Below are 12,330 nucleotides of genomic sequence, written 5' to 3'. Positions count from 1 at the left end.
CTCACCCCATGCGCACTCTAGTCACTCTCTCTCATCACCCGCAAATCGTTCCCCTCAAAGCCCCACAGATAACCCAAGTGAAGCCAGCTCCACCCGTGACCCCCGTACTGAGCTGTCTGACGCGCGGGTTCAGACCGGAAAAACCCATGTCCTGCTAGGAGACTCAGTGTACCGCTTCATTCGGCCTGACCTAGTGTTCCCATACAACCAGGGCCAGAAGATCAGCGTGTCGGGCATCACGGTCGACGATCTGCTGCACTGGCTGCGCTACATCCCAGTCAACAAAGAAGTGCAGCAGATCGTAGTCCACGTAGGCGTGAACACCTGCCTCACCGACGTTGTCACCGGCAGCAGGTGGTTGGAACTAAAAAAGTGGCTTAGAAAAGTTTTTCCCAACGCCCGCCTAGCCTTTTCCTCCATTCTCCCCCCTCTCCGCAAGAGTGATTCCCTGTGCAAAACAGTGGTCGAATCCAACATGCATCTTGCGGAGATGTGTGAGAGTGAGGGCGTTGATCTCATCGACAACACCTGCACCTTCCGCACTGCCAAGGACCTGCCTAAAAAGGCGTTGTACCACGACAATCTTCACCCCAGTACTCCCCATGGTCTGGCAAAGTTGACCATGAACATCCAGGCTGCTGTTCCTTCTCCTCACACCACCGACCGTAATGACAGGTCTGGCCAGCCCTCCGGTCTCCATAACAACAACTCCCCAGTCCGACCTTCCTATGCTCAAGCAGTACACGATAGCCGTCCCAAGCGTGGTAACCCTCTACTCCCCACCCCAACAAGTGTCCCGCTGGGCAGTACAGACTCGCCTGGCCGGTCAGCCGGTCCTCCCAGAGACCGCTCGGCCTGGTCCTCTCACCCCAACCAGGTCAACCCTCCCAACCCACGTGACCATCTCCTCCCCGGCAACCACTCTGCCTGGTCTTCTCGCCCCACTCAGGTCAACCCTCCCTACCTTCGTGACCATCTCCTCCCCGGTAACCACTCTACCTGGTCCTCTCGCCCCAATCAGGTCAACCGCCTCCAGCCATCGCCACAGCGGGGCTCTTCCAATCCACGTGACCGTCTCCAGTCCGGCCGCAATCAGCCTGATTGGCCGATCTCTGCTGGTTACCCCATTGCCCAGTCTCCACCCAGAAGAGATTATTACCCCACTCCTCCCCATCCGTCATTCAATGGTCCCGCTCTCCTTCCCATGCTGATGTCCTTACTGAGGGCACAAGCGTTATGTTAATTGTGGGTGTTGTGCGTGTATGTGTGTGCGTGTGTGTGTGTTTGTGTGTGTCTATGTATGAGTGTTTACGAAATAGCAGTTCATCATGAATGTGTGTCTGTTCGTACGTACCTTGGCCGTGCGTAATTCCTAGTGACTAAATTGTCTTCCTTCGTGAAAATTGCAAGTTTAATTTCTGGAGTGAACTTATTTTAAGGATATTGTTCGTCTGCCTCATGTGCTTACCGGTATCTATTTTGAACTCCACAATGGACTATATTACATGGTAATTCAGTTCTCCTCGTGAACACTGATGGTAACCATTGTGTTTTATTTTGACTTGATCGGACCCACTGACTTTGAGTGACCATTGTGTTTTAATTGACTTGGTCGGACCCGTGTGACCGTGTGACCATAGCGATCAAAGTGCCTTTATTAGTTACACTTGCACGCTGAATGTTTTATTATGTTTTTACCGACAGCCATTGCTAGTGATTTTAATTAGCTGCTGCCGTATTTCTTGAGTTGTTCTTGCTTATTTGCTTTAATTCTTTGTTTGAAGTTTTCGTGTATTCCTTCTTCTTGTGTTTGATAATGCTGCATGTTGGTCATTTAAATGTTTACCATCTAGATGCCAAAGTACAAGACATATGCAATTTTCTACACAGCGCAACCCCCGTGTACCACTTATACGGCATCACCGAATCACGCTTACACGACAGCATCCCCGATACCCGCATCCGTATCCCTGAGTATGACGTCATACGTCGTGATTCCCGTCGTACGGGTGAAAATGGCATCGCTGCTTACATCCACTCTTCCATTGTTCAATACACGCGTAGAAGACCTGACTTAGAACACAAAGACATTGAATGCATGTGGCTAGAGTTTAAACTAAAGGAAACAGCCCCTTCTACTCTTGTTTGTTTTCTTTACAGAAACCCTTCTGCCATTGGTGACTGGTACGATGACCTTATCGAGATGATAGATACAGTGTATAAATGCAAACCTCACGCAGACATCCTGTTACTCGGGGATTTTAATATTGACTTATTAAAACCTCAGCCTCGATGGGATGGGATTGTATCATCACTAGGTTTCAAGCAGCTTATAACTTTACCTACTAGAGTCACAGAAACTTCATCTACTTTGCTTGATCACATCTACTCAAACAACCACTCCTCAGTACTAAATGCTTCACTCGCAGATCTTAGCATTAGTGATCATTCTCCAATATTCTGTACTAAAACCACTAAAATGCCAAAATCAAATCATAAAGGTCACACAGTCATATCTTTTCGATCCTTTAAAAATTTTGATCGTGATTCCTTCCTGTCCGATCTCAACGTAGCACGATTTGACCAAGTTTTCAACCACACGGTCCCTGATCAAGCATTAGAATGTTGGTATGACACCCTACTACCTATAATAAACAAGCACGCACCTATAAAGAAAATGAGAGTAAAACATCCTAAACTTCCACCCTGGATGTCCAATAAAATAACTGAAGCCATGGATCAGCGTGACCTGTTAAAAAAAGCTAAACAGTTCCAAGATTATAAAACAGCTAGAAATAGGTTAAAAAACATGGTTCGTGACTCAAAGAAAGCTTACTTTAATAAACTCGTTGAGAATAACCGGGATATCTCGCAGATCTGGCGTGCACTAAATTCACTCATCAGAGGTTCCACCTCTAACTCCACCCAGATCCCCCGTCACTTAACGCCAGACATCTTTAACTCTCACTTTTCGTCTGTAGCTACCTCTCTTAGCAACCCTGACAATGCCTCTCCCAACAACTCTGACAATCTATCCCTCTACTGCAAACAAAAGACGGCGAATAAAGCACCCTTTCAAATCCCACCCATTGCAGTGCACGAATTAGGACGACTAATTTCACAACTTCAGAACAAAAAATCTTCAGGACCTGATGAAATCAGCAACCACTTATTAAAACTCTCCCTTCCTTACACAGTTGACTCTCTCACATATATCTTTAATCTCTGCATACAGCGCAACACCTTTCCGCAAGCACTAAAGAAAGCTAAAGTTATTCCTCTCCCCAAATCCAAAAACACTTCTGATATTAGCAACTACCGCCCTATTTCCTTACTCTCAGTACTATCAAAGCTTCTTGAAAGACATATTCACATTAATCTCACAAAATACATGGACCGTTTGGCCCTTTTCCACCCCTTGCAGTCTGGTTTCCGCAGTAACCACTCATGTTCTACTGCGCTCTCGCTTTTGACAGACAAATGTCTGTCAGCCATAAATTCCTCCCAGCTCTCTGGGGTCGTATACTTAGATTTTTCTAAGGCCTTTGACCTCGTTGATCATAAAATTCTCCTCAACAAATTATCACTATATCTCAATGGATCTGACTCTCTGTCTTTCTTTCAGTCTTTCCTTGAAAACCGATCGCAACAAGTCTATGTACATGGTGCGTACTCAAGAGAGGAGTCCGTGTTATATGGAGTACCCCAGGGCTCTGTCTTAGGTCCTATTCTTTTCTGTATTTACGTTAATGACCTTCCACTTCACTTCTCTGACAACTCAGTAGAATGCCACATGCTCGCTGATGACACAACACTACGGACACAAAATAGACGTCTTGAAAATATTCAACAATCTCTTCAGCACACCCTTAGAGACATCTCACAATGGTGCTCTGAAAACAACATGGTCCTAAACCCTCTGAAATCTAAATCAATGGTAATTACAACGCGCCAGAAGCATCAGTTGTCCCCCCTCTCACTAGATCTCACCATCAACGGAAACTCAATAGAAAAGGTTAGCGAACACAAACTGCTAGGCGTGATTATCGATGATAAGCTTAGGTGGCATTCCCACATTGTACATCTGTGTAAACGCGTTTCAAGAAATTTATTCCTACTTTCAAAACTTCAGTCAGTCATAACTTTAGACGCCCGAAAAATGTTCTACAACGCCCACATCAAACCTCACATTGATTATGCCTCTGTCATCTGGGATGGCTGTAGTGATGCATTATTCAAAACTATAAATTCTCGTCATCGTAGGTCAGCTAAACTCATTCTGCCTGACCCATCACTAACTACTGACGCAAAACTGACAGCCCTCAATATACCTCAACTTAAACAACAGCTTTTATTTAATAAATCAGTTTTCATGCACAAGATCCTACATGACCAAGCACCCGAATATCTAACTCACTTGTTTCAATCAACACCTTCTCGGTATTCCACTTTCAAGCATAATCTGGCCTGCCCGAAGCCACGCATTGACATATTTAAAACTAGTCTTTCATACTCGGGAGCTTATGTCTGGAACTCCCTACCTACATGCTTAAAATCGACCAGTAACCTTAAAACATTCAAAACACATCTGCAAAAATACATTCAAACATCACTTTAATGTAATGTGCCTGGTTGCTCAAACGTATGTGTGCCTTTTATCCTTCTGAAAATGTGCATGTATGTGTCTTGCGTCAACTTGGTGTGATAAGGATACATTCTCGTGTATTACTCCTTCTAGTATCTAAGATTGTATTACTGCATTTTATATTGGCATGGTGATTCCTTCATAATCTAAGATGGTATATATTAGGTCATGAACGGTTTTTTTATTTTTTTTTTTTATTTTTTTTTTAAACTTTGCTACCTGATCCTTTATTTGGTTAGTGTGTCGTGTTATGTTGGCTTGCCTTATAAGTTAGTTGATCTTCTGTGTGTGTGTGCGTGTGCGTGTGCGTGTGCGTGTATATATATGTGTGTGTGTGTGTTCTGATAATGTATGGTTGTATATCTGTATATCACATGTCGATAAAAAATGATCTTATTCTTATATTACTATTATTGCGTGTGTCTGCGTTTCATCATAAAAAGTTTGTTCCTATGTATTCCCATTTCGATTATAACCATTTTGCTTAGATCAGGACTAGCTGTAAGAAAGGTCCTACGGACCTAATGCTATCTTTCCTGTAATAAAGTTCAATGTTTCAATGTTTCAATGTTTCAATGTTTCTCTCTCTCTCTCTCTCTCTCTCTGTTTTTTTTTATTAGAAGACTGTCCATACCGGTATTCTTTACTGTGTTTATGTACACTCTCCACTGTGTACATTTTCGTTATTCAACATCAGCATCTCACATGTAGTCACTCGTTTCATATGAAATAAAGAAAAACGACATACAAAAATGTTGTGAGGACTCGACAGATTCGACTTACAGCTTTACTAGGGAGATTCCTGCTGCGCAGGAGTTTGTGAAGTTCGTTCAAGACTTTCAGCCATTTGTCTTTCTCCTTCTCCCCCTCAGCCAGTAAGAGGATGATGTGTTTTGTGCCTGGAGGGTTGAGCTCTGACGACGTCACCTGAAACACAAACACACCCATCACTCTAGCTTCAAGCACACCTATCTCCTTCCTGCTTTTCATCAGACCTATTTTGTCACATAATTTTCATATCCGGTTTCTTTGTGCCTTCTTTGTGGTAATCATTGGTCAGGAAATGTTAGCCTAATGTCGAAAACGCACGCAAAAACTAAACGTAGGCATGTGTTTTCAGGCAGCATGATCCAACTCTTGCTCACACAACCCTGGAGACGATGCTACATTACACCAGTTTCTACTGTTATTGTATTAACTCAACCTCACACTCTTTGTGCAGAACAATTATAGGTACATATTTTAAAGGCACAGTGCAGCTCACAGCCTTCGTTTTGCGTTTTTGTTGCAGCTGAGTGCATTTACAGTTCAAAAATCCTCCTATGGTAGTAAAACAAACCCAAAACTACCCAACGACGACATCTGTGAAGCTCGACAGTTTCTTGTTCACGCGAGTGCATAAATTAACCTAGTTATTACGTGGTGTTTGGTCGGAGTTCGATTCAACTGAGTGATTCCGGCCTCGATTTTGTTTTACACAAACTCATGATGACGTCTGACATAGTTTGCTAGTGACGTGTCTTTTTGTGCATGATGTGGTGATCTACCTGATCTAAATTTAGATCCAAAAATAGGTCAAGACCAGCCAAGTCCGAGTACGAAATCAATTCGTAAAAAAATTGCAGTTCTTGACTCTTTGGGTGCAAGTCAATGAAACTTGGTAGTTCTTTTAACGGATAGCTGCCTGAGATATGACTAAAAGCCCCAGGGGCTCCGTGCACCTGGATTTGACAAGTTCAGTACTTACCCTGAATATACATGGTATATCTTTTTTGTTTGCATGGATGACATCACTAGGCGAGACTGCGTCTGCTGAGAACTCCTCATCCCTGCAACAATCAAAGATTGTGTAATAAGCTCAGTAGTCATGGGTCAATTTTTCATTCTTGAAAATATAAAATTATTCCAAATCTGCCAATAAAGTTTAAAAAAAAGTTAAGTGTTAGCAATTACTTGGTCACAAGAACGAGAGATATTCACAGACTCTCTTTTTCAAAAGATGTTGCATTTCGTAACAGCCCAACAGATGGATAACGCATAAAGCTGAATCAAGTGTATTACTGCAAGTTAATGACACAATACCAATTTACAATAGATCCGAAATATACTAATCATAACCTGCTACTAATACAATGAAGAAAAGCTGAGAGTCACTCACCTCATGTCAATCACTTGCTGAACAACTTGACTAGGGTAGGTTTTGTCTGCAGGAACTTCGTAAAAAAATAATTTGAAATCACAGATGACCATGTACTCCCGCACCCAACCTTTCTTGATGCCGCCATTTCTTGGCACCTGAAAAACATATCCACAATTATGACTCATGTAAAGAAACAGGCCAAACTCGCAGCCTTTAAACTCACATACCTGTCTAAAAGAGTTTTCATCTTCACTTATGTACTTATTTCAAGTCCGAAAAGTGCCAATTTGACCAAAATACGCTCAAACCAATCTCAAAATGATTAACTAATAACAAAAAGAACAAAAATCATCATCATGCAAGTTTATTGACATCATCCTCAGATTCTCATTATTCAGTGTGCAGCACACGTGTAGCTTTTCTTTACATGTCAGGAAAAAGAACACTGTCTTACCCTGACAAAGGCTTCGAACATTGTACCACCGCCTTTGTTCAGATCTGCTCCTAAAGGTGGTCGCTTTGCTGAAGGACAAAGAAAAATACATTAATAACATATGACAAATGATTTAAAAGCAACAGAACAGATTCTGATAGTTGGTCACCCTAAAGAAACAATGAATACATCACATGTGGGGCTATCTTCTGAACCATGTTGGGCACCCAACAGTGACCAAGACTTACTCTATGATACTGATTTTATTTGATCACTACACCAAATACAACCCCAGCAGATTTTATACACACACAAAATAGAGCCACAGCACACAACAAAGCTCAGACTTATGCTCAAAGAAGCCAAAGAATTCTTTGGTAAGGGGCTTGGGTTTTTCATCTGAAGCTTTTTATATTGAGCCAAACAGCACTCCTTTAGTTACTAAGTAGCTTCTTTTCCAACTAAAGCAGTACCACATATGAAATACCCCCCGTACAAAAATATGTGAAAGATGGACGATGAAACTCTACTTTTTTTCTTTCTTTTTTTTAAAATGTGTATTGTTGCTGTAATTAAGATTATTAAATTTAAGATTGATTGTAAGGCGCTTAGAACTATTTTAGGATTTTCACCCTAAAAATACCCTTATTATTATTATCATCATTAAACTAGGGCAACATCATCTCCAATGAAGGAAATGACGTGTGTAGAAACTGTACTGTGAGAGCAGCATGTACTCACTGAGGTCAGGAGGTACGGGACATTGTTGTGGCACTTTCTCCATGCAGGAGGTATGGCAGGTATACCCACAGTCTGAAACACAGTCACAACATAATTATGTCTTTATGAATTACAAAAGCAACCCAGCTTCAGCAAAAGAAAAACAATATAACCCCCATAAACTTACACACAAAAACACCAACTGTCAGTTCTGAGAAGAAATGAAAAAGCGCCAGCCTATTTCAAAAGAAACTATTTCTCGAATCTTCATCACAGACATTCATATTCCCTCTGTAAACTATTCCAAGCACTCACAACTTTCTCCTGAACACATCACATCTTTCTTGCTGTGATTATTTATCCGTCTCTCTCTTTCTTTCTCAGTCTCACCAGAGCAGGAGTCAAAACACTGCACCCAGTAAGTTTAGGATGATCTACTTCATGTTTGCTATTCAAGATTGTTGCACCCATTCATAACTCATCAAGAAAAAAGTTGCGGGACTAACACAGAGCCGCCCACGAAGGAAGAAATAATCAGAGCAATTAAGACCCTGAAAAACAACAAAGCGCCAGGAGGAGACTGCTTGAATGCAGAGCTTTTCAAGACTGACCCAGAGACATCAGCAGCAATATTACAACCACTGTTTGAAGAGATCTGGAAGAAGGAAGAAGTCCCCAGCGAGTGGACAAAAGGCATTATCATCAAACTGCCTAAGAAAGGTGCACTGAACGACTGTAATAACTGGCGGGGCATTACATTACTATCTGTACCAAGCAAGATCCTCGCCAAAATCATCATACAGAGGATTTCAGACAGCGTGGACAAGACACTGAGAAAAGAACAAGCTGGATTCAGAAAAAACAGAGGATGCATGGATCAGATTTTTGCACTCAGAAACATCATTGAGCAGTGCACAGAGTGGCAAAGGCAACTATACATCAACTTTGTGGATTTCCAGAAAGCATTTGACAGCGTTCACAGGGACAGCCTATGGAAGATTCTCAGGCACTATAGAATACCCCAGAAAATGGTGCAACTGGTCAGGAGTTTTTACCAGAACTATTCTTGCACGGTCGGAGACAACAACATCAGTTTCCAAGTGAAAACAGGGGTCAGGCAAGGTTGTGTGATGTCATCGGTTTTATTCAACCTTGCCATCGACTGGGTGATGAGGAACACCACGAAAGACGCTCAGAGAGGAATACGATGGACTCTCTTCTCCTTCTTAGACGACCTGGACTTTGCAGATGACTTGGCACTGCTATCACATACACATAAACACATCCAAGAGAAGACCGACCGATTGTGTATGTTTGGAGGCCAAATTGGACTTAGTGTCAGCCAAAAGAAGACCGAGACCATGCTACTCAACGCCGAAAGACCTACCCCAGTGAAAGCCTATGGCGCCGACTTACCGCAAACAGAACAGTTTACTTACCTGGGCAGCATCATCCGAAAGGACGGAGGCGCCGAGAAGGACATCAAAAGCAGACTGAACAAGGCAAGAAATGTCATGCGGACCATGAACAACATATGGAAATCAGCCCAGTACAGCACTCACACAAAACTCAAGCTATACAGAAGCTGTGTGATGTCTACCCTCATGTATGGGTCGGAATGCTGGCGCATGACGAAGTCGGATGCAGCAAAACTGTCGTCATTCCACACCACCTGCCTCAGAAAGATCTTGAGAATATTCTGGCCCAGAAAGATCTCCAACAACGACCTTCTCCAACGATGCAACATGGAAGAAATGGAGACACTCATAACCCAGAGAAGATGGAGATGGATTGGCCATGTACTACGAATGGAAAACGACTCCATTCCGAAGGTGGCACTTCGATGGACCCCAGAAGGAAAGAGGAAGCGGGGAAGACCCAAGCAGACTTGGAGACGAACAGTGGAGGGGGAATCAAAGGACCTCAACCACTCCTGGGCGACCCTGGAAAGGCTTGCAAGAGACAGACAAAAGTGGAGGTCCTTTGTCGCTGCCCTACACGCCACCAGGCGTGAAAGGCAGTAAGTAAGTAAGTAACTGGAGCTAGGATTTGCAAAGTCACTTGACTGACACAAGAGCTGCAGCAAACAGACAGATACATACAGCAGCTAAAAAGAAGAGAATTGTCCATGATTTCTTATGATTTCTTTTGGTCTATAATCAAACGTTCCACCAACTAATACTTTTTAGTATTTTTTTGCTGATGAAGACATACCGCCGAAACCAGTTCTTGTTCCTTCTTTATTTTCCATGTTTCTGGTGAGTACATTTTCAATGCTATCTTGTTCTTGTTCTTCTCACCTTCAGTATCTTGTTCCTATTTAATACTTTTTTTGTATTATTCAAAAAGAAGCATATCTCACTTTCACAGGTGATTCCCTGTCGCTGCAGGCCGACCAAAAGGGAGCTGCAGAGATTGCACTTGTACGGAGACTGGAAAGACTTGACGATGAACTGGTGGGGGCGCTGGGAGGCGCGGGGGGAGTTGGGGGAGTGGGGGGAATGGGGGGCCATCTGTCGCTGGGGGCTGGGACTGGCCTTGCCGGGGCCCTTGCCAGGGCCCCAGGGTGGCTCGTACACTTGCTCGTACGGTGTAATGAAGGGCCGCACTGGCGAATCGGTGGTGTCACCTTGGTTGAGGTCTGTGCGAGAGTCTATGAGAGAGTCTGTCCGTGAGGCTGTGTCCTCACTGTCTTCATCTCGTTCACTGTCGATGGAGAGTTGCTGGGGGGAAAAAAGTCAGAGGTAAGAGAGACTGCATTCAGTACCCACACAAATCCTACAGTGATATCTAAAATCTTACAGGGGATCTTAAACTATAAAACGACTGTGAAACTCACTGATCAGAACCAGAATTATCTGACACATCCCATGTAATCACTCAAGCTGATAGAGAAAATTCTTCTTTCAAAACTGTCACACAATGACTGGAGACACTCAAAGATAACAAAGCTTGGGAGTCAAGGGCCATGTGTCTGAAAAGTAATTTTAGTATGCTTAAAGGCACAGTAAGCCTCCCGTAAACCATCACAGATACGGTCAGACTTTTACACACAGTACAAACACCCTTTCATTTAAACACTCACCGATTGAGAACATCCTAGGTGCCCTCCGTAAAGAGCGAACAATTTTCAAAGAATTTATTTTTGCGTGGTTTATCTTACCCCTGAGCCATCGTGAACCCGTGTGATCCAGTTTCCCTTTTTCACAATGTAGTCGTCAGTTAGTTATTTGAATGCGACTATTTACAATAGCACGTTTTTATGCACGAAACAAACGGCTGTGGTTCACAAGAACTCTAGCGATGGCTTTTGACTGTTGAGAGGAACGGCGATATGCACTGATAAACCGGCGTCGTCTGCTACGACCCTTGCGTGACCCTGCTTCCGGGCTTTTCTTTTTTCAAACTTTCACAACTTCGAATTGTACTGATCTTGTCTTGATGAAAAAAGAATTCTTTTATGATTAAAGAATGTTTGTGTAACAAGCTGTCAATTTATTATTTAGATTTTAAAAGTTAGGTCTAGCGCAAAAACGCACCACGATCCAAATTTTTTTTGATAATCATCGATCCACGGCTATCGCCAGTTTACATCGATAGAATGAGACCCGAAGGGAAGTAACTCATGTTTGACCTGAGTTCAGGATGGGTCCAAAAAGTGTTCGAGACAATCTGCAAAATTAATTCTTTAACAAGAAGGGCAAAGCCCATACGACTCACATGCTTGACCTTCTGCTTTACACATTTTTCCTACCAAAATACATGTGACCCAAGGTCAAGGTCATCCAAGGTCATGCAACACAAAGCTGTTAATTCAAGACATAGGAAGTACAATGGTGCTTATTGGCTCTTTCTACCATGAGATATGGTCACTTTTAGTGGTTCACTACCTTATTTTGGTCACATTTCATAAGGGTCAAAGTGACCTTGACCTTGATCATATGGGACCAAATGTGTCTCATGATGAAAGCATAACATGTGCCCCACATAATTTTTAAGTTTGAAACAGTTATCTTCCATAGTTCAGGGTCAAGGTCACTTCAAAATATGTATACAATCCAACTTTGAAGAGCTCCTGTGACCTTGACCTTGAAGCAAGGTAAACCAAACTGGTATCAAAAGATGGGGCTTACTTTGCCCTATATATCATATATAGGTGAGGTATTCAATCTCAAAAACTTCAGAGAAAATGGGAAAAATGTGAAAAATAGCTGTTTTTTAGACAACATTTATGGCCCCTGCGACCTTGACCTTGAAGCAAGGTCAAGATGCTATGTATGTTTTTTGGGGCCTTGTCATCATACACCATCTTGCCAAATTTGGTACTGATAGACTGAATAGTGTCCAAGAAATATTCAACGTTAAAGTTTTCCGGACGGCCGGACGGCCGGC

At 42.7% G+C, this 12,330-nt stretch overlaps 1 protein-coding gene across 5 annotated transcripts in view; it reads right to left on the bottom strand.

Annotated features, from left to right (window-relative positions):
* Positions 1-12,330, bottom strand: part of LOC138952861 (serine/threonine-protein kinase MRCK alpha-like) — a 97,568-nt gene that overhangs the window by 47,143 nt on the left and 38,095 nt on the right. For all 5 annotated transcript variants that reach the window (XM_070324597.1, XM_070324599.1, XM_070324601.1 and 2 more), the window contains exons 23-28: positions 10,301-10,661; positions 7,960-8,031; positions 7,240-7,307; positions 6,804-6,940; positions 6,393-6,474; positions 5,429-5,572 (exon numbers count right to left, since the gene is read on the bottom strand). In XM_070324597.1, the coding sequence (XP_070180698.1) occupies positions 5,429-5,572; positions 6,393-6,474; positions 6,804-6,940; positions 7,240-7,307; positions 7,960-8,031; positions 10,301-10,661 (864 nt within the window). The remainder of the gene's footprint in view (positions 1-5,428; positions 5,573-6,392; positions 6,475-6,803; positions 6,941-7,239; positions 7,308-7,959; positions 8,032-10,300; positions 10,662-12,330) is intronic.

The sequence above is a fragment of the Littorina saxatilis genome, linkage group LG17 (genome assembly GCF_037325665.1).
Source record: "Littorina saxatilis isolate snail1 linkage group LG17, US_GU_Lsax_2.0, whole genome shotgun sequence".
NCBI lineage: Eukaryota > Metazoa > Mollusca > Gastropoda > Littorinimorpha > Littorinidae > Littorina > Littorina saxatilis.
This window is presented reverse-complemented; position numbering and strand designations above follow the sequence as displayed.